We start from the raw sequence: 22,718 nt of genomic DNA on the forward strand, positions 1-22,718 counted from the left end.
TAACACTTAACTCAAGAAACTAAATTTTATTCACTGTTTTTTAAAATAATTTCTTTACAAATAAAATATAGGTTGAAAATGTTGATAACTTACATTACACTTTCTAAATTTACACAATTTTCAAAATACAATGATTGTCTTGTCGACGTTTTTGGAAAATTAAGCTTTTCATTTTTATCATCTTTTATTTTACAATACGTACAGAAGGTGGTGAACAGCAGTTTCACTTTATTGTTTCACAGTTTTATTGTGTGTTTCACTCTGTGGAGAATCACTTAATATTCATTAAGTCATTTGCCTATACAGTTGAAAGGTGATGCAAATTTTAAAGAAATTCTTACATGGTTCGTGGAAAATAACTGTTTTTCTGAAAGAAAGTTTTTGAGTTAATTTCTAGATTTTAAGGATAGAGTTTTATCATGTTTAACATGCAGGGATAAAGTCAAGGATTGTAGCACTTTGGAGAAGAGGGACGTTTGAAGTTCAGTGAAATTGTAATAATATGAAGTTCTCTTCATCAGTGTTTGGGATATTTAATTTGACCCAAACACTAGTGATGTTACAAACATAAGTCTTGTGGTTTGAAATATGTCATATTAAAGTGTGATAGGGTCACATACTGCGTTATCCTTCCAGGGGTCTAAGTTGTTTTTGTCCATACATGCTGGTTTCATTTATTTCATCAGCAACTGCTTATTTAATGTTATATGGAAAACCTGGAACCCTATGATATTGAAAAATAGAAGAAGAAAAAAAGAGACACATGCAACAATCGTTTCCCTCTCTTGATGGCGCTCTTCTATAATGCCTGAGTCCATGAGCTGTTTGCGTCTCTTCCAATCTGTGTCAGTGGAACTAGAGCAATGGGTTGAGGGGTGCTGTGCATGGATGCGCATTTGTGCCTGTGTGCTTGATGGAGAAGAGGAGAGCGCGGCTCTGTGCCAGTGGGACTGAATGAGTCAGAGAGAGAGAGAGAGATGGAGAGAAAGAAGTAGAGGAACGGGAACAGAGAGGGCGGAACACAAGCCGACAGCATCCCTAATAGAGCATGATTAAGTCGGCAAGAGAAATCCAGAGCTGCTGGATTACAGCAGCGTTTGCAGCTCTATGACATTTAGAGGATTTTAATAAAATGTCGACTGCGCATCCTTTTGCTAAGGCATGGTGTATGATGGATCTTAACATCAGCTTTAAATGGCGGATTTATTTTTTCGTCTGCGCTCTCATGTTCGGTGTTTCATGTGGAGAAATCCGCTACGTCCTCCCAGAGGAGATGAAGAGGGGTTCGGTAATCGGAAACGTTGCGTTGGATCTCGGGCTGCAGGCGTCGGAGCTTCAAGCACGTCGAGCTCGCGTTGTTGCTGAACGAACCAGCCAGCTCTGTGAACTGGACGCCGCCTCCGGCAATCTTTTGATCAGCCAACGAATAGATCGAGAGGAGTTGTGTGCACAAGCCAACAGCTGCATTCTACAGTTTCAGCTTTTACTGGAAGATCCCCTTCAAGCATTCAGCTTAGTCTTGGACATCGCTGACATAAATGACAACAGTCCAGTGTTTGCCACAGGGAACGTAAAACTAGACTTGGTCGAATCTACAGTTCTGGGGAGGCGCTTTCCTCTGGAGAGCGCGCATGACCCCGATTTGGGCACGAACTCGATCCGTGAATATAAGCTGAGCCACAACGATCACTTCGCTCTAGAAATGAGCACCCAGATAAATGGTAACACCTATCCGGAATTAGTCCTTAAAAGGCAGCTGGATCGGGAAGCCAAAGCCGAACATGTACTGGAGATCAATGGAATTGACGGGGGGAAACCAGTCAGATCAGGAACGGCTTTCATCCATATTCATGTTTTGGACGCCAATGACAATGTCCCAGTGTTTAGCCAAACAGTTTACAAAGCATCTGTGCCAGAGAACTCCGTCATAGGGACTCTGATAACAACTTTGAATGCCACGGACTTAGATGAGGGCGTCTATGGAGAAATAACTTACTCCCTCAGTCACCTGTCCGACAAGACGGGAGGGCTTGTTGAAGTCAGCCCTTTGACTGGAGAAGTTCGGGTGGCAGGTGTTATTGACTATGAGGAAGAGAGCTCGCATGAGCTGGGAGTCCAAGCCAAAGATGGCGGCGGTCAGGCCTCGCACTGTAAACTTGTAATTGATGTAATTGATTTGAATGACAATGAACCGGTGATAGAAATAAAGTCAGCGTCTGCTAACGTAGCCGAGGACGCAAAAGTAGGAACGATGGTTGCCCTGATTAATATTTATGACATGGACACTGGCAGCAGTGGGCGCGTCACTTGTTCAATTCCAGACAATGTTCCATTTAAAATATTTTCTGAGGTCAAAAACTATTATATGCTAGTGACTGACGAAGTGCTGGACAGAGAACTCCAGTCAGAGTACAACATCACAGTCACCGCCACCGATTCTGGTTCACCCTCTCTCTCGAGCGCAAAAGTTATAACTATATTGGTAAATGATGTCAATGATAATCCTCCCACATTTACGCACTCCCAATACAATGTCAACATTTTAGAAAACCAGCCAATGGGCACGCTTGTGATGAAACTTGAAGCGCAGGACAGCGATGACGGAACAAACGCTAAAATACTTTACCACATATCAAAAGACGCAAATTCGGAAGTGTCGTCTTTTCTCACCATTAACCCAGATACAGGGGAGCTCTTCACATCCCGTTTATTTGATTATGAACAGTCTGCCCACTTCCAAATGAAGGTGGCAGCTCGAGATGGAGGTGACCCTGCGTTTTCCACCACATGCACTGTAAATGTTTTTATTCAAGACCAAAATGACAACGCACCTGTTATCCTGTACCCCGTCCAAACCTCAGGGTTCATTGCTGAAGATGTGGTTCCAATTGAAGCGCCTAAAGGCTACCTGATTACTAAGGTGGTGGCTGTTGACCCGGATAGCGGCCACAACGCGTGGCTCTCTTACAGAATAATCAAAGCAACGCGGTCCAATCTGTTTATGGCAGACCTGCACACAGGCGAAATCAGAACTCTTCGGACCTTTACGGACGAAGACGAAACCAAACACACCATTGTGGTTTTGGTAACTGATAATGGGCGCGAATCACTTTCCGCCACTGCGACAGTCAGCATAAGGCTGAGCGACGGGCTTCCTGTCTTGAGCGAACTTTATGAGTTTGTTGAAGAGACAAAGGACAATGCTGACGACAACTTAACACTCTATTTAATAATCGCTTTATCGACCGTTTCATTTCTTTTCATCTTGTTGATCACTGGTGTGTTTTATTTTAATCTTTGTCGGCGCAGCTACGTGTATCGTTCAAATACAAGCAATCTCCCCGTTTTCCCCACGACATACTGCACCTCTACCCTAAATGATTTTAGCCGATACGGAACCTTACTGAGAGATGACAGATACGACCCTTTTATGACCACGGGCTCGTGGAGAGGTGATTTTCGTTTCGGATCAAATACAGATACTGATACGCTTAAGAAAAGAAGCGCGGCATATCAAAAGAACACACTGAGGCGCCTGAGCGCAGAGAGGCCCAGTTTGAAGGTCAGAGCAGGACCAACGCATCCGTGTTACGTCATAAAATAAGAATCAATCAGTAGATCAGAGGGGTAAATGTTGCCGCATCTTCTGACACATGTATTCGTTCTACTAGAGGCGGATTTAATCTTTATGGGGCCCAATTCAAATTACAACCACGCGACTCCCCACTTTGCTTTGATTTTATTTTTTTAACACGTACAATTAAGCTTTACTTGTTTCCTCATTGTCCTAAGTTACTATAGATAATACAATATATAATGTTCATCCTGAGAATTTTTTATGCTTTTCTCGTTCAAAAACAGTTAATCTGTTTAAAAGGTGCAGTTGTTTCTGGGAAGTGGTGCCACTCAATGATACGAGTAATTTACATTCGTATTGATTTTGGTTAAAGGTGGATATTAGCAACCAATGATGTAATAACATCTGTCAATGTCATAACTTGCAAAAAAAAATTAAAATGGGAAAAAAGCCTATAAAACCAAGAGCTTGCCAATAATGTTAAAAGCTATGTTACTGTTACTGACTGGTTATCAGATTAATGCATATTAAAATAGGGCGGCTTTTTTGGATATATATTTTAATTTCAGTATGGTAGGCAGTCAGTATTTGTATTTTCAGTACATGTGTTGCCACCAGCAACAAGGAGCTTATAACCACTTTTAGCAATGGTAACAGAAGTCTCATAGCTTATGAGTTGTCTGTCACTGTAATGAAAAAAAGGCTTTTTTACCGTTTATGCATTCCCACCCAATATTATATAACAGTTCAATGTTTTTACGGGTCATGGTGTGAATCAGTTTACGAGTATAGTATTCTTCAGGCAATTTTGGAGCATGCCATTCATACAATTTATTTAAATGAATAAACAGGCAAAGAAATAAATAAGTGAATAAACAATGTGAGCCTGTTGATACTGCATCCCTGAATGCATTTGAATATATTGTTCTCTGGATTTCATTTGTGATTACTTAACATATGTGTAAAACATTTTTGTTTGTTTTGTATTTTTCTTTCATAAATTTGCATGAACATGTTCACCAATTTTCTACACAATTTTACAACAACCTGGGTTTAAACACTGACAATGATTTAAAGTTTGGTAGACCAAAAAAATCTATATTTTTATTTGCTTTCTGTGTGACCGCTTTAAGCAGGCGGTTAAATGTTACATCAAGTTTTCTTTGTCAAAGTATAAAAAAAATAAATGAGATTATTTATATAAGTCCTTTTCAGAGCATCAACTTCTATAAATTTAAATTATACTCAGGGGTAATGTTGCTTAATTTCGCAACCTTTCCTTTTTTGTTTTATTTTTGCTTTATACAGAGGGCATGATTTATGTTTAAGTATGATGTAGTTGACTTAATGTCCAGGAAATAGTAACTATTCTGGTTTGTTTTTAAAACCTTCACTGTGCAGTAGCTCTTCCACATGTTTACATTTGTGACTTGGTAGACACTGTAGGTTAAATAATGTCATGTGATATTTTGGTTAAAAGAGTATAATGTGACTTCTTGTGTGACACAGAAGACTTTGCATAATTTCATAAATTAGTTTCCTGAATGAAAAAAAAAAAACAAAAACACATGGAATGGAAATAAAGTCTGTACACACACAAAGAAAAATAAACTTATATAGAGTATTGTATTTCTTTTTTTTTCATTTTTTCCCCAGTGTGCTTCTTACAAAACATTGTCGAACTTTCACTTGTCATTTTTTTAATCAATATGATAGAGATGAACAAACATAAACACATTTTACTTTATATCAGGTTATATGTATTACTGGCTGACAATTAATTACACTAAAAAATGCATAAAAAAGTATTTCTAAATCAATAAATAATCAACATTAAAATAAACATATTTTTAAGTGGTATATAATTATTCATAATATTTATTTCACTCTTCCCTACATTATTTTTATTTAATTAACATAAAGTGCAAACTATGAACATCTTTAGATTCAGATCTTTATTCATATCTAAAGCGGAAAGTAATTTTAATTAATTAAATATGAAACATTAATCAGCCTGCAGGTCACATCAACAACAAACAGCAGTCTAAATTTGTGTGAGCTTCACTCAAACGTGTGCTAACCGTTTTCTAAAACAAATCTGTTGTTTTATTTCTCTGTCATATAAAGAGGAATTGCTTGCCTATTTGAGCATTTTGCTGACTGGTTCACTGTGGTGAAGTAGGTCATATTTGTCATGAAAAGACTCTCATTTTAAATTTATATGAATTTCTGAATTTGTTATTGCTGCAGGCGTATCCATGTTTCTAATTTTAGCCACAGTAGGAGGAGGAAAAGCGGTGCTTCAATTTTATTTACTCATATCTAGGTCGCAGGAAAGCTGTACTGATCTGTACTGATGGTCTGTGGTGAGATGGGAAGGAAAAAAAAAAAAATAAACATTTTGTCTACTTCCATGACATACATTTTAAGATGTGGTGTAACAGAAAAAAAAAGAAAAAGCAGTTTTTAAATGTTTATGAGAAGATGAGGCCTTAAAAGGTCCATGCTAATCATGACTGCCAGTGGTTATTATGATGATACTTGCAATGATGCAACATGATAAAGATTGTACTGGCCCAAACCGGGAAGAGCTCAGAAGAACAATACAAATCATAAATATAGGTTCAATTGTTTTTTTGTTTGTTTTTTGTTCTATTTTCCTTCCAGGTTTAGCCAGGATAATCTTTATAGATACAAATTTTGAAATCATTGTCCACTTCAATGAGTTATAAAAGTCATAAAAATATCTGCTCTTCTTAGATGAAAACTATTTACTGTAATGGAATGTTGACTCTTTCAGTATTTTTATATGACAATTAAGTAAAATGTCTGACTCTTTAAGATCTTTTCCACTATCATCTCAGTCCAGAACTAATGTCATTTCAATGTTTACTTGTCTTGGACTTTCCCTTTGAAATGAAAGAAGAAAATGTCTTTTAACTCATTTTTTTTTAAACAATTTTTTTTTTTTCCAGAGTCATGTTTAAGATTTTCTACAGGATTTATAGCAACTAATCATTGTGTTTTCTCTTTCCCTTTCTTGGTGATCCTCATGGATGAAATATCTGTTCCATTCCCTAAAGGTAAGAACATTTTACTTTTTCTTAAATATTTCTCTCTCTCACTCACTCATGCCCACACCCTCCCACACTCTCACACACACACACACACACACACACACACACACACACACACACACACACGCACGCACACACAAACAGAGATTGGAGCAAGCACCTCTATATTGCATTCTCAACATCACCATAAACAATACTCACAAATCAGAGACAAATTAAGCATGTCTTCCTTTCTTGTTGTCCTTCTTCTTATTTGCATTAACTTTTATAACATCACACCAATACCAGCACTCTTGCAATGTCATTGTACTTTCCACGAGCAAAATGGGTAAAATTAAAAGGTATATAAAGAAACCTCCTGAAATGGTAGCTTAGTTTTGTAACACAGGCTAAATCATTAGTGTTTTTTCCGTGTGGAGAGTTGTTTTGTTTTTTTGTACCCCAGAATTTGCACCACCACTTGAATATTTATTATCCAAGTTTCCTCTAGCTAGTAGTCTATATCTGAGTTATGCACCATAATGAGACATATATGGTTCTGTTTCTAACATATTTTCAAGAAAGCTATTAAAAGATTCAAGGCAAATGTGTGACCTTTTAAAACTTAACTAAAAATATAACTCCAGAGACTGGGAAGAATTGTGCTGTTTAAATTATTGCACAACGATTTCTGCATGTGAAAGAGTGTTGTGCAGTGTAGATGTTGATTCTACTGTTCAAATGTAGGTCACTGCACTCATCAAGGAGAGTACATGGGGGTGGAGGGAGAGTATAAATCTCCTTATTTATATGTCTTCCTACTTTTCTTTAACTGTTACTCTTCCCAGTCCATTGTCTTAGTAGGTTCAATCATTTCAACAATCTTTTTTTTTTTTTTTCCTCATTAAATGGTTATTTCAGTTACTCTCCTTTTTTGTGTGATTTGTTATTACAATTTAAAGGGAAGGTTTAGTGGTTGCTGCCTTTTTTGTTCTACTCAGTCTGGCAATTTTTATGTGTATTTAAAAATGGTCCAATCTATATTCTGACAAGTTTGTTAGTGTTACAAACTCAGATAATTATAAAATTAGTCCAGGAATCTTTGTTCAGATATTTTATTTATATTTTTTTCTCTTTTCCACATCTTCCTTCATTTTAAACAGTTTTATTGATGTCCTGTAACACGGAAGGTTAGAAAAGAGGGATGTATGAAGTCTGGATGAACTGAACAGCAGAAATAGTGGAAGAGTTTTGCACACACAGAGATTACGTCGTTCTGTTCAATGACTTTAGATGGTGCTGTTGCCTAAGCACACTGCTGGTGTGTTTAATGAATCTGTCTCCACCCGACTCAGACAGAAAACAAGACAAGGATTGGATTTCTACTCACTCCATTTGGATTGAGTGGTGGCGTTGCTTGAGTCTGAAGCCTTTATATAAATAATAATAATAATAATAAAAAAAAAAGGTATAATTTTTCATCACTGTATGGATAACTGAATTGTTCAGATTTCTTGGGACGAAATGGGAAATCTGAGACACAGAGGCCGTATGCTCGTATGGAAAATCTCCATTTTGCTTTTCTGCCTCCATGCTGCGGTGAACGGGCAAATTCGCTATTCTATACCAGAGGAAATGAGGAAAGGACTGTTTGTTGGAGACGTTGCAAAGGACCTAGGATTGGACATTAGGAGGTTGGTGTCCGGTCGGGCTCGACTTGTAATAGATGATGAGCATCAATATGTCACGCTAAACCAGAACAAAGGACACATCGTGGTCAATGAAAGGATAGACAGAGAAATCCTTTGCGCAAAAAAGTTGCCCTGCAGCTTTACTCTAGAAATTGTTCTGGAAGATCCACTCGAGTTGTTTGCTATTACAATTGAGATACAAGACGTGAATGATCACGCTCCCGTTTTCCCGAAAAATAAAATTAATTTAGAAATTAGCGAATCGACGTCCGCAGGCACGGTATTTCTGCTTGATAGCGCAGTTGATCCCGACGTGGGAATAAACTCACTGCAGACATATTCGTTGAAAGGAAATGAACATTTTGTTCTTAAGCAGCATACTAGAGCCGACGGCAGTAAATATCCTGAAATGATGCTTCAAAGTAATCTGGACCGTGAAAAACAAAGCCAGCATACGTTGATTTTAACAGCGGCTGACGGTGGAGAACCGCAAAAATCAGGAACCGTAAAGATTCATGTGTCTGTTTTAGATGCGAACGACAACGCGCCTATTTTCACGCAGTCATCATATAAGGCATCTGTTTTGGAAAACGTTTCACCGGGTGCGGTTATAGCGAAAGTCAGTGCGGAAGATGCGGATGAAGGCTACAACGGCAACATCGCATATTCTTTCACCCACCAAAAAGATGATTCCTCGTGTCCTTTTGAGATCAACCCAGTCAGTGGAGAGGTTAAACTGACTGGTGAGCTAGATTTCGAAATGTATCCAAGTTATGAAATAAATCTTCAGGCTAAAGATCCGTGGGGGTTAGCAGGTGCCAGCAAGTTAATGATTGAGGTAGCAGATGTAAACGACAACAGCCCCGTCATCACTATGACCTCATACTCAGGGAAGATTTCTGAAGATTCTCCCTTTGGTACGGTGGTAGCTTTGATTAGTGTCCAAGATAAGGATTCGGGGAGAAACGGTCAAGTGCACTTAACTATAGAAGAAAATTTACCATTTAAAATTAAATCGTCTTTAAGAAACTATTATACACTGGCGACGGAACAAATCCTCGACCGGGAGAGACACTCGAAATACAACATTACTCTCACTGCCACTGATGAAGGCGTTCCTGCCTTGTCAAGCACGAAGATTTTAGGTCTAGAAGTTACTGATGTTAATGACAATGCTCCAGCATTTATCAAGGATAATTATATCACTCAGGTTATGGAAAATAACCCTCCTGGTGTTTCCTTGCTGCAGGTCCACGCAAGGGACCCAGACCTTGGTCAGAACGCACGTATTTCGTATTATCTTATTGACAGCGAAATAAATGGAAATCCAGCGTCTGCGTATTTCTCAGTTAAAACAGAAAGTGGAGACATCCAGTCGTTGCGTTCATTTGATTATGAACAAGTCAAAGAATATAAAATACGTGTACAAGCACAAGATGGAGGTTCTCCTTCACTCCGCAGTAACACAACAGTTATAATACGCGTCCAGGACCAGAACGATAATCCTCCTCAGGTTTTGTACCCAGTCCAGACTGGTGGCTCCATGGTGGCTGAAATGGTTCCTCGTTCAGCAGATGTGGGCTACCTGGTGACTAAAGTGGTGGCTGTGGATGTGGACTCTGGACAGAATGCCTGGCTCTCCTATAAACTCCAGAAAGCCACAGACAGAGCGCTGTTTGAAGTGGGCTTACAGAATGGAGAAATAAGAACTATCCGTCAGGTGACTGATAAAGATGCTGTGAAACAAAGACTGACTGTCATAGTGGAGGACAACGGGCAGCCCTCTCGTTCAGCTACAGTCATTGTTAACGTGGCGGTGGCGGACAGCTTCCCTGAAGTGTTGTCGGAGTTCACTGACTTTCCACACGATAAGGAATACAATGACAACCTGACTTTTTACTTAGTGTTGGCTCTGGCTGTGGTTTCCTTCCTCTTCATCACGTGTTTAGTGGTTATTATATCAGTGAAGATCTACAGATGGAGACAGTCTCGCATCCTGTATCACTCCAGCCTCCCTGTGATTCCATATTATCCACCTCGTTACTCAGACACTTTGGGAACAGGAACTCTGCCACACAATTATAATTACGAGGTGTGCAGGACGACTGACTCCAGAAAGAGTGACATTAAGTTCGGCCAAGCAAACAGTCAAAACGTGTTGCTAATGGACCCCAGTTCTTTTGGGACGATGCAGCGGATACAGAGTGAGAAGAGCATCTTGGATGAAACTGATTCTCCAGTAGAGGTTAGCTAAGCTTCCGTTTTTCATTCATATATTTTGTTGAAATGTTAGTCACTGACGTCACAGTATATTCACAAAATTGCAGCATCTCTTTCTTATAAAAAATAACATCAACAAAATAAGTGGTTCTCAGCTTTTACAGAATAAGTGTCTGCAGAGACTCGGTGCTTTTTGATAATGTCCTGTAAGTTGGATCTAGATTATCGTTTAAATGCGTTTTACTTTGTCAATTGAGTAGCAGAAATTAATTAACTTTCCCAATAACGTTGAAATTTATTAAACATTAGTGTTAATTATATTAAGGGTTTGTTTGAGTGTAATATGAAGATAAAACATGTCAATAACTTATGTATTCATTATTCCTTTGAGGTTACTGTTTTTCTTAACTCACTAGCTCATATAATGGGGTTTCCGCGACTGACCATTGACTGCAGCTAATTCGCTCTCCATGGTCCTGAACTGCCTGTCTAGTTTTTTCTTTTCAGATTAATTAAGAAAGATGTTTTCTAAAGGGATATTTAACATAAAATTTAAAACACTTCCATAATAATCCACTGTATTACTAAATACTTAAGAACAATTTTACAGTGTGTGCAATAATAGATAGATAGCATGTAAAGGACAGCATTGTAGTTCATGATATGCATTTATGACTCAAATAGTATGTCCCATTTTAATTGTGTTTTATAAAACAGTATTTAGACTAAGGTGAATGTACTTACTAGCTTTCCCGTTGTCTGCTGATTATATCTCGCTATGGATATTTAATATTCCAGTGTATAAAAAAATCATCAATCATTAAACGTCATTCCACATTTTTTATTTTGTTTTTCTTTTACAGTGTATATTTTACTTAAGATTAGTTTCTATATTAGGCCATATATAACATGACAATTTAAATCTTAAACTTGAAATTGCTATGAAATGTTCCTAATTTAAATTTGGGCTATTACACTCACACAATTACACTGTTTGTTTATTGAATTCAAGTTGCTTTGCCCAGCTCAGGATATCATCAGTAAATAATGAATATTTTCTTTTACTTGCATGTTTTTCATATATGCACCCTGTAACCATAGAAGCCCTATATATTTACATTGATACTTTTATTATTATTTATTTATTATCAATGGAGCCTTGCAACACAATTTCGTTCAATTTGTATGTTTTTAAACGTACAATTTAACGATAATAAACTCTGTCTGTGTCTATGTCTATATATGTATTTATTTAGATACATGAATGCTTCACCTGGTGATTTTGAAACAGCAAATAGTTGTTTTTTTATGTCGAACATGATAGTAGTATAAAATTATGCATGAGAACAAGAGTTCTTTTGAAAGTTATACTAGACATTTTCTACCCAACACTAATTAACGAGACAGAGTTTAAGTTAGGAGTTCTTCATTTTCTCCTCTAAGTGACGCTGTTGTCTGGTGAATGCGGGAGACTTTGGAGCATATTAAGGCAGAGCTGTTTTATTCCTTCGTCACTGCATTTTACATCAGCAGACTGTAGACGTCAATCCACAACACGACTTTATTTTTGACTACAGAAATAATTTCAAAGAAAATGTGCCCGTCGCTGAGCTAACCCATTTCTTTTGATCGTCGCTTTGTTTGCTCGAAGACTAGATTTTTCATGGAGTTCAAAGACCTGCAACAAGAAGGTGGCGTAAGATGGCGATTGGGGCTTGTGTGTGTTGGTCTGCTGTCCTTTCTTCATCCTGCAAACGCGCAGGTCCGGTACTCGATCCCAGAGGAGCTGAAAATCGGTTCTCTTGTTGGCAACATAGCGCAGGATCTTGGTTTGGATCTGACGAGGCTCCGTTCGGGTCGGGCCCGCATCGTGACCGGAGAAAACATCCAGTACACCGAGCTGAAAGCGGACAAAGGGACTTTAATCGTGAAGGAGAGAATCGACCGAGAGCTTCTCTGTGGAGATGCCACACCGTGCAGCTTTACTTTTGAGATTTTATTGGAAAATCCAATGGAGCTACACCCTGTAACCATAGAAGTCCTGGACGTGAACGACAACGCTCCCACCTTTCAGACCAATCACTTGGAATTTGAAATTAGCGAGTCCGCAGCACTCGGCTCGCGTTTTGGCTTAGAGAGCGCGGATGACAAAGATGTTGGCCAGAACGGCCTGCAGAACTACATTTTAACTCCAAACGATAATTTCGTTTTGAAACAGCATGTTAATCCGGATGGAAGTAAATATGCTGAAATGGTGCTTCAGAAATCTTTAGATAGAGAGGAAAAACCACAACTTTCTCTGAAATTGCTTGCTGTGGATGGTGGAAACCCCCAGAAATCTGGTACAGTATTAATAGATATCAAAATTCTAGATGTTAATGATAATGCACCAGCGTTTAATCAAACAATATATAGGGCCGTGGTGACCGAAAATGCTCCAAAAGGCACTTTTGTTATCACTGTCAATGCAAGTGATATAGACAGCGGATTAAATGCTCAAATAACATATCATTTCTCAAAATCAAAAGCAGGGAAAACTGATCTATTTGATATAGATGAAACCACAGGAAAAATATATGTGACTAAAGAAATTGACTTTGAGAAGGACAAAAAAATTGAGTTCAGAGTCGAAGCCAAAGATCAGGGAGGATTTACAGATTCAAGCAAAGTTGAAATAGAGGTTCTCGATGTCAACGATAATGCTCCAGTCATTACCGTTATGTCTTTTGATAGTCCAGTCTCAGAAAACTCACCTATTGATAAAACAATTGGTATCATTAATGTTAAAGACGCCGATTCGGGAGAAAACGGACAAACGAGATGCAGAATTGAAGGGAATGTTCCTTTTAAAATAAAATCCAATGTCAGAAATTATTACGCTTTAACAATTGATGCTGAATTAGATCGAGAAACTGTTTCAGAATACAACATAACTCTTGTTTGCTCAGATCATGGCTCTCCAATTCTTCAAAGTAAAAAATTGTTTAATCTCCTGATCTCGGACATCAATGACAATCCCCCTGTGTTTTTAAAAAACACTTTCAGTGCTGAAGTTAAAGAAAATAATTCTCCTGGCGTCTCCATTTTAACTCTGCGTGCTAAAGATTCGGATGAAAATCAAAATGCTCGGGTTTCCTACATTTTAGAAGAGAAACAGATTGGTGGGTCCCCGATTTCTGAATATATTTCAGTAAATTCAGAAAGTGGTGTCGTTCATGCCGTTAGATCGTTTGATTTTGAACAGATCAAAGAATTTGTATTCGTAACCAGAGCGCAGGATGGAGGCTCTCCTCCTCTCAGCAGCAACGTGACTGTGAAAATCTTGATCCAGGACCAGAACGATAATCCTCCTCAGGTTTTGTACCCAGTCCAGACTGGTGGCTCCATGGTGGCTGAAATGGTGCCTCGGTCAGCAGATGTGGGCTACCTGGTGACTAAAGTGGTGGCTGTGGATGTGGACTCTGGACAGAATGCCTGGCTCTCCTATAAACTCCAGAAAGCCACAGACAGAGCGCTGTTTGAAGTGGGCTTACAGAATGGAGAAATAAGAACTATCCGTCAGGTGACTGATAAAGATGCTGTGAAACAAAGACTGACTGTCATAGTGGAGGACAACGGGCAGCCCTCTCGTTCAGCTACAGTCATTGTTAACGTGGCGGTGGCGGACAGCTTCCCTGAAGTGTTGTCGGAGTTCACTGACTTTCCACACGATAAGGAATACAATGACAACCTGACTTTTTACTTAGTATTGGCTCTGGCTGTGGTTTCCTTCCTCTTCATCACGTGTTTAGTGGTTATTATATCAGTGAAGATCTACAGATGGAGACAGTCTCGCATCCTGTATCACTCCAGCCTCCCTGTAATTCCATATTATCCACCTCGTTACTCAGACACTCTGGGAACAGGAACTCTGCCACACGTGTATAATTACGAGGTTTGCAGGACGACTGACTCCAGAAAGAGTGACTGTAAGCTCGACAGAGGTGGTAGTCAAAACGTGTTGCTAATGGATCCCAGTTCTACAGGGACGATGCAACGGATTCAGAATGAGAAGAGCATCCTGGATGACCTCGACTCTCCTCCAGAGGTTAGTTCAGGGATTCTATCTTTCCTATTTGCTGTACGTTATCAACCCACTCTCACTCCCAACTCGTCATATATTGACGCATGGGACTTCCGTCCTCGTCGCATATTGACGCGAGGGGTACCCCTTTCGCGTCAATATGTGACGCGAAGGGTTTTACCTGATGCCTTACCGTAATTTTTGCCCTAAACCTAACCAATTTTTGGGTTTTGAAGTGTCGGCAGTGTTTGCGAGGACCATTCGCGTAAATAATCCATGTAAAACATGCGACCTTCCAAAATCGTCAAAATCGTCAAAATTTTACGGTGAAGGAACCTGCATCACATATTGACGCGAAGGGTATACCCTTCGCGTCAATATGTGACGCATGGTCAGACGGCGTCCCAACTCGTCAATATATGACGAGTCGGGTGTGAGAATGTGTTGACGTTATCTGTCATTTTACAAAACATCTGAAAAGAAGAGTTAAAACACGTCTGAAAATAATAGTCCTCTGCATTAGATGACTTTACCGCTACACAGCATAAAATGGACAAAATATGTCGGGGAGAGTGGGTTGGAATGTGAGGTGCTGTGAACTCATTTATTTTTTTAGTCCGGAAAATACTACGTCAGATGCGTAAATATACTTTGATTTGTATGCAGACAAATTGTAGGCGCTAACGTGCACAGGTTTGAATACAACATTGCCGTTGTATTTTTACGAAATGGTGGAATTTCTGAGAGAAAAGAAAGGCCAAAATTATTTTCGCCATTAATATAAAATATACAATTTTTAATTGGTATTCTGAAAATGTCCAGAAGCCCTTGAAGCCGAAAAAGTGCTGGCCTGATGTGATTGCGTCTGGATATGTTGGTTAAAAGAGAACAGGCATCAATTATTATAAATCATCACGTAGTCACTTTTTTAATTCCCCCAAAATAACGGTCTAACCAAGATGACATGTCATCGCTATTTCACTTCCTGACGCTGTCAGGAAGTAATTTATGTGATTACATGCTTCTGTCTTGATGTTAGCAATTGGTCTTTAGTTGTACATTCATTCATTTTACCCTAGTTTTATTTTTTTTATCTGTTTTATCTCCTTCTATTTAAATACGATATTAAATCTTAAACTGAAGGGATATATATAAATACATATATATATATATATATATATATATATATATATATATATATATATATATATATATATATATATATATATATATATATATATATATATATATATATATATATATAAATACATATATAGCCTATATGACAGGTTCATGAAGAGTAGTACAGTCTTTAGCTCTCGTTTGACATATATATTTTTTAACTCTAAGCGACGCTGTTGGTCTGTAAAAAAAATTCTGTGCGTCTCGTCACTAAGGCTGTCCTCAAGCAGAATGTGCAGAGGAGGCGCTTCATTTTAGTTGGTTACAAATTCAAGGTGGTAGTTGTACTGCATTGACAAAAGAAGACTTGGAAGATCAAAATATTCTGGAGAACAACATCAAACAGCATTTTAAGCCGCGACAGAGTAAAGAATCCTTTGGACAGTCATCTTTTATACCTTTAAATGGCGGGGAATATTGCATACGTGTCTTTCGCATGGATTAAATGGCGACTATTTTCCGGGACGCAACGGCAAATGGGGCTGCTTGTTTTTCTGCTTTACTTCATTTACACGGTAGATGGACAGATTCGCTATTCTGTACCAGAGGAGCTGAAGAAGGGCTCCGTCATCGGTAATGTGGCGCAAGATCTTGGCTTGGATGTAAAGCGGCTCCGATCTGGACGCGCCCGTATTGTGACCGGAGAAAACGTTCAGTACACGGAGCTGAATGCAGACAAAGGGATCCTCCTTGTGAACGAAAGAATAGACCGAGAACAGCTTTGTGGAGATGTTACGCCTTGCAGCTTCAGCTTTGAGATGATTTTGGAAAACCCGATGGAGCTGCATAGAATTACCGTGGAGGTTTTGGACATAAATGATCATGCTCCCGTATTTCCAAGCAAAGATAAACCAATCAGGTTTGAAGTCAGCGAATCAGCTGCTATCGGGGTGCAGTTTCCGCTGCAGACCGCGGAGGATTTAGATGTAGGCCAAAACGCGTTGAAAGATTATGTTTTATCACCAAATGACAATTTTATACTGAAGCAACATGTAAATACAGACGGAAGTAAAAATGTGGAAATGGTGCTGCAGAAGGCTTTAGACAGAGAACAACGTCCCGATCTGCATTTGAAACTGATCGCAGTTGATGGAGGGACTCCGCAGAGATCTGGATCAGTGAATATAGATGTGACTGTGTTAGATGCCAATGACAATATTCCAGTATTTAATCAGTCGGTTTATAAAGCGTCAGTGGTAGAAAACACTGTTAAAGGTACAAGTGTTATAACCGTGAACGCCACAGACGCTGACAGTGGATCAAATGGGCTCATTACTTTTAGTTTGTCAAAAATGAAAGGGAGTGCGGCAGATATTTTTAGCATCGATGATAGCACGGGCACGATTTATGTTTTTGGCGAAATAGACTTTGAGAAACAGAGAAGATATGAAGTGCGAGTTGAGGCAAAAGATCAGGGTGGCTTGATCGGCACAAGTAAAGTTATAGTTGATGTAATTGACATTAATGACAATGCCCCAGTAATAAGTGTGATGTCTTTTTCCAGTCCAATAGAGGAGAATGCATCTACCGGTACAACAGTCGCTATTTTAAACATTAAAGATGCTGACTCTGACAAAAATGGTCAAATTAAATGTTCCGTAGTTGGAAAACTTCCTTTTAGAATTGAATCATCTTTAACAAACTACTACAATTTGGTCTTAGATCAAGATTTAGATAGAGAATCTGTCCCAGAGTATAACATAACAGTTACAGCTACTGATTTCGGTAATCCTCCTCTGTCATCGTCAACACAATTACGTCTTACAATATCGGATGTTAATGACAACGCTCCATTGTTTGACAAAAGCAGCTATTCTGCATACGTCATGGAAAACAATCCAATCGGTAATTCTATATTTTCTGTCAGTGCGCGGGACTCAGACTGGAACCAAAACTCCAGAATCTCATATATTTTAGAAGACACACAGGTTGGTGGAAATCCGGTCTCTGGTTATGTGTCTTTAAACGTTGAAACCGGAGTTCTAAGCGCGGTTCGGTCATTTGATTACGAGCAAATAAAAGAGTTTCAGCTTGTGGTCAAAGCACAAGATGGAGGCTCTCCTCCTCTGAGCAGCAACGTGACTGTGAAAATCCTCATCCAGGACCAGAACGATAACCCACCCCAGGTTTTGTATCCAGTCCAGACTGGTGGCTCCATGGTGGCTGAAATGGTTCCTCGTTCAGCGGATGTGGGCTACCTGGTGACTAAAGTGGTGGCTGTGGATGTGGACTCTGGACAGAATGCCTGGCTCTCCTATAAACTCCAGAAAGCCACAGACAGAGCGCTGTTTGAAGTGGGCTTACAGAATGGAGAAATAAGAACTATCCGTCAGGTGACTGATAAAGATGCTGTGAAACAAAGACTGACTGTCATAGTGGAGGACAACGGGCAGCCCTCTCGTTCAGCTACAGTCATTGTTAACGTGGCGGTGGCGGACAGCTTCCCTGAAGTGTTGTCGGAGTTCACTGACTTTCCACACGATAAAGAATACAATGACAACCTGACTTTTTACTTAGTGTTGGCTCTGGCTGTGGTTTCCTTCCTCTTCGTCACGTGTTTAGCGGTTATTATATCAGTGAAGATCTACAGATGGAGACAGTCTCGCATCCTGTATCACTCCAGCCTCCCTGTGATTCCATATTATCCACCTCGTTACTCAGACACTTTGGGAACAGGAACTCTGCCACAAGTGTACAATTACGAGGTGTGCAGGACGACTGACTCCAGAAAGAGTGACTGTAAGCTCGGCAGAGGTGGAAGTCAGAACGTGTTGATAATGGATCCCAGTGCAACAGGGACGATGCAACGGATACAAAGTGAGAAGAACATCCTGGATGAACCTGACTCTCCTTTAGAGGTGAGTTATAAAGTGAATCCTCTCTTTCTGGTCCTAGTATATAAAAACGTGTCATTGTCGTTGAAGGGTAGCGTCATTTCTAGCACCACGGACAGCTACTAAATCTGAATCCATCAGACTTTGCTTTTCCTGTCACCGCTTCGAGAAAGTGAATTGCATGATAGACTTAAGTATTTATTTTGTTGTTAGTCTATATCTGAGTTAAGTGATTTTAATTTCAAATGAGAAATCTACACAGCTTTTCAGCAATTCTTTGCGCAAGATGGTCATGTTTCAGACTTGACTATATGACTGCTGGTAGTTGTGAGGAATAAAGCCCTGTGAACATTTTTTGACTTTAAGCTGCATAAGTTGAAGTTTCTGCTGTGGTTTGTGTGTAATAAATACTTCAGACATTCCGTAATCTTTAAATATATTTTTTTATTAGACAGAAAGGGAGAGAAATAGAGAGAATGTGGTCCCTTTGTTTTTGTTATATATTTTAGCTAAATACATATATTAGAGAAGTAAAACTGTAGGCACCCTCTTCATGCAATCGCAGTCTCTGAAGACGCTTATTGAAAACATGTAAGACTCATATCAGAAAAGGGAAATTAACGTTTGGTTATCCGAAGATTTTAATCCTCCTATGAAATGCTCCGACTGACACTGATTTGATTCCTATGATACAGATGCTTTAATTTCACGATACTAACGAATTGATTTCAGTAAATACAAGCTTTTGATTATATTCTGATGAGCGGTTATTGTATCAAAGAGAGCACGTATCTTACTCCTTTCTCATTGCAAACCTCCATTTGTATAACCTAGTTTGTACTCTAAGCGACGCTGTTGATCAACATAACATAAGCCGTTTCATTTCCAGACATCTCCTCCCTTCACTGTGTGGCCTGGAGAGAGGAGACGCTTTACTTCATCAGAGCTGTTGTGAGGGAGAAAGGATATTACTAGTTAGACATACGAAGGGAATTCAAATAGGATTATGTCTTGCTCGCCGTAGTACTTTTTTTCTCTGAAGAATAGTGTTTGGATTACTACAAAACCCAAATTTTTCGCCTCTGATTTGTTTTTCTAACTATGGATCGTAGAATACCACTCAGTGCCGGATGGATAAAATGGCGTTACAGCGTCGGACAGAATTTCTTGAATTTTATTTTTCTTTGCTATATTTGCCATTTTGTTACTGGACACATCAGATATTCTATTCCAGAAGAGATGAAGAAAGGCTCACTGATCGGTAATATCGCACAGGACCTTAGTTTGGATCTGAAAAGACTCCGTTCTGGTCGGGCCCGCATTGTCAGCGGAGAGAGCATCCAGTACGTGGAGCTGAAGCCAGACAAAGGGATTTTAGCAGTAAAAGAGAGAATCGACCGGGAGCAGCTTTGTGGTGACACAACACCGTGTAGTTTCACGTTTGAGATGATTTTAGAAAATCCCCTGGAGCTGCATCAAATTACGGTAGAGATTACGGATATCAATGATAATTCTCCGACGTTCAAGAGAGATAGCATGCATTTTGAAATAAGTGAATCTGCTGCCACCGGAGCTCGATTTTCTTTAATAAGTGCAGAGGACCTGGATGTTGGTGTGAACGGAATAAGAGATTATATCTTGAGCGATAACGATAATTTCATTCTTAAGCAACATTCAAATGCAGAGGGAAAGAAATACGCAGAGATGGTTCTTCAAAAAGCTTTAGACAGAGAAGCAAACCCAAATCTGTCGCTGAAACTGATCGCTGTGGACGGAGGAACACCTCAGAGATCTGGCACCGTAAATATTAATGTTGCTGTTCTTGATGTTAACGACAATGCGCCGGTTTTCAATCAGTCTGTGTATAAAGCTGTTGTGACGGAAATGTCTCCTAAAAACACTTACGTCACAACTGTTAATGCTAGCGACGCAGATTTTGGTTCAAACGCAGTTGTAACTTATTATTTTTCAGACCTCGACAGCGCTCTTGGTGATTTGTTTTCGGTTGATGAAAAAACAGGGGTAATTTCCGTAAAAGGTGATATAGATTATGAAAAGGATAAAAAGTATGAACTTAGAATTGATGCTAAGGATCAAGGAGGGTTGACAGACTCCAGTAAAGTAATAATTGATATATCAGATATAAACGACAACGCCCCTGTCTTGAGCGTGATGTCATTCACCAGTCACATATCAGAGGATTCTCGTCCTGGAACAACAATTGGCATAATAAATGTGAAAGACCTGGATTCAGGAGACAACGGACAGGTGAGCTGTAGAATTGAAGGGAATGGTCCTTTTAAGATCAAGTCTAATCTGAGAAACTATTATACTTTGACAACAGATTCAGTCTTAGACCGTGAGACCATATCAGAATATAATATCACTGTTGTCGCAACGGACAGTGGAGCACCTCCACTTTCTGCTCAAAGAATATTTAATATTAAAGTGTCTGATGTGAATGACAACGCTCCACTGTTTTCAAAGAGTGTTTACAGCGCATTTATTATAGAGAATAACTCCCCAGGTGTTTCTGTCCTCACTCTGAAAGCGAATGATCCTGATGAGAATCAGAATGCTCGCATTTCCTATATTTTAGAAGGCAAAAATATTGCTGGATCGTCAGTTTCTGAATATGTTTCTGTAAATGTAGAAACTGGAGTTGTATTGGCGGCGCGTTCATTTGACTATGAACAAATTAAAGAGCTAGTTTTTGTCGTTAAAGCACAAGATGGAGGCTCTCCTCCTCTCAGCAGCAACGTGACTGTGAATATGATCATCCAGGACCAGAATGATAATCCACCCCAGGTTTTGTATCCAGTCCAGACTGGTGGCTCCATGGTGGCTGAAATGGTTCCTCGTTCAGCGGATGTGGGCTACCTGGTGACTAAAGTGGTGGCTGTGGATGTGGACTCTGGACAGAATGCCTGGCTCTCCTATAAACTCCAGAAAGCCACAGACAGAGCGCTGTTTGAAGTGGGCTTACAGAATGGAGAAATAAGAACTATCCGTCAGGTGACTGATAAAGATGCTGTGAAACAAAGACTGACTGTCATAGTGGAGGACAACGGGCAGCCCTCTCGTTCAGCTACAGTCATTGTTAACGTGGCGGTGGCGGACAGCTTCCCTGAAGTGTTGTCGGAGTTCACTGACTTTCCACACGATAAGGAATACAATGACAACCTGACTTTTTACTTAGTGTTGGCTCTGGCTGTGGTTTCCTTCCTCTTCATCACGTGTTTAGTGGTTATTATATCAGTGAAGATCTACAGATGGAGACAGTCTCGCATCCTGTATCACTCCAGCCTCCCTGTGATTCCATATTATCCACCTCGTTACTCAGACACTTTAGGAACAGGAACTCTGCCACACGTGTACAATTACGAGGTGTGCAGGACAACTGACTCCAGAAAGAGTGACAATAAGTTCGACCAAGTAAGCAGTCAGAACGTGTTGATAATGGATCCCTTTTCATCTGGCACGATGCAACGGATACAGAGTGAGAAGAACATCTTGGATGAAGCCGACTCTCCTTTAGAGGTGAGTTTGGAATCGAATATTCTCTTTCTATTGTTTCTGTATGACAAAAGCGTAATTGTTGTTGAAGTGTAGCGTCATTTCTAGCACCACGGACAGCTACTAAATCGGATTCCCTTAAATACTTTGCGTTTACTTTCACTGCTTCGACAACGTGAATTTCAATTTAGGCTTAAGTATTTATTCCTTCTTTAGTTCAGTTCTATTTAAATGTTTTGAATTTGAAATGAGAACTCAATTTAAATTTAAGCAGTTTTTTGGAAGTTAGTCATATTTGAGGCTTTTCTTTTTAGTTGCTGGCAGTTATAAGGAATAAAGCCCTGTGAAAAAGTCTTAATTTACGCAGCAGAAGGTTAATGTTTCTATTGTGGCTTGTGTGTAATAGTTTACACAGTCTGTAGTGCCTAGAGATTTTCTTAGACTTCGATCAACTAACTATTATTCATGATAATGCTATTACCTTCAGTAATTTGATCATTTTATTTACTGTTTTAAAAAGAGACACAGACAGAGAGGTCCTCTGAGATTCTTTGTTTTGTTGTTGTTGTAGTTTTGCCG

General features: G+C 39.3%; 3 protein-coding genes across 15 annotated transcripts in view; all 3 read left to right on the plus strand.

Annotated features, from left to right (window-relative positions):
* The window catches only part of LOC122836611 (protocadherin gamma-C5-like), a 249,501-nt gene that overhangs the window by 72,808 nt on the left and 153,975 nt on the right, over positions 1 to 22,718 (plus strand). The window contains exon 1 of one of the 13 annotated variants that reach the window (XM_044126307.1): positions 8,166 to 10,569. The exons of 10 other annotated variants lie outside the window; for them this stretch is intronic. In XM_044126307.1, coding sequence (XP_043982242.1) covers positions 8,185 to 10,569 — 2,385 coding nt within the window. In that variant the 5' untranslated portion in view covers positions 8,166 to 8,184. Of the gene's footprint in view, positions 1 to 8,165; positions 10,570 to 16,152; positions 18,648 to 19,615; positions 22,164 to 22,718 lie in introns of those variants that run through there. 2 more of the 13 variants (XM_044126279.1, XM_044126280.1) reach the window with 2 other exon arrangements.
* LOC122836620 (protocadherin gamma-A6) lies at positions 784 to 5,200 on the plus strand. Its single transcript, XM_044126335.1, has one exon. The coding sequence runs from the start codon at positions 1,133 to 1,135 to the stop codon at positions 3,602 to 3,604; it is 2,472 nt and encodes an 823-aa protein (XP_043982270.1). The 5' UTR covers positions 784 to 1,132; the 3' UTR covers positions 3,605 to 5,200.
* On the plus strand, positions 12,080 to 16,085 carry LOC122837421 (protocadherin beta-16-like). The gene is made up of 2 exons (XM_044127774.1): positions 12,080 to 14,631; positions 16,005 to 16,085. The coding sequence occupies exons 1-2, from the start codon at positions 12,208 to 12,210 to the stop codon at positions 16,083 to 16,085; spliced, it is 2,505 nt and encodes an 834-aa protein (XP_043983709.1). The 5' UTR covers positions 12,080 to 12,207.

This window comes from Gambusia affinis, linkage group LG09 (genome assembly GCF_019740435.1).
Source record: "Gambusia affinis linkage group LG09, SWU_Gaff_1.0, whole genome shotgun sequence".
Classification (NCBI taxonomy): Eukaryota; Metazoa; Chordata; class Actinopteri; order Cyprinodontiformes; family Poeciliidae; genus Gambusia; species Gambusia affinis.

Bases quoted from the DNA above. Each gene is read 5' to 3' on its own strand.
- LOC122836620 (XM_044126335.1), top strand. From the start codon at position 1,133: ATGTCGACTGCGCATCCTTTTGCTAAGGCATGGTGTATGATGGATCTT.
- LOC122837421 (XM_044127774.1), top strand. From the start codon at position 12,208: ATGGAGTTCAAAGACCTGCAACAAGAAGGTGGCGTAAGATGGCGATTG. The intron at 14,632-16,004 runs GTTAGTTCAGGG...CTCGTCACTAAG, and splicing joins ACCTCGACTCTCCTCCAGAG to GCTGTCCTCAAGCAGAATGT.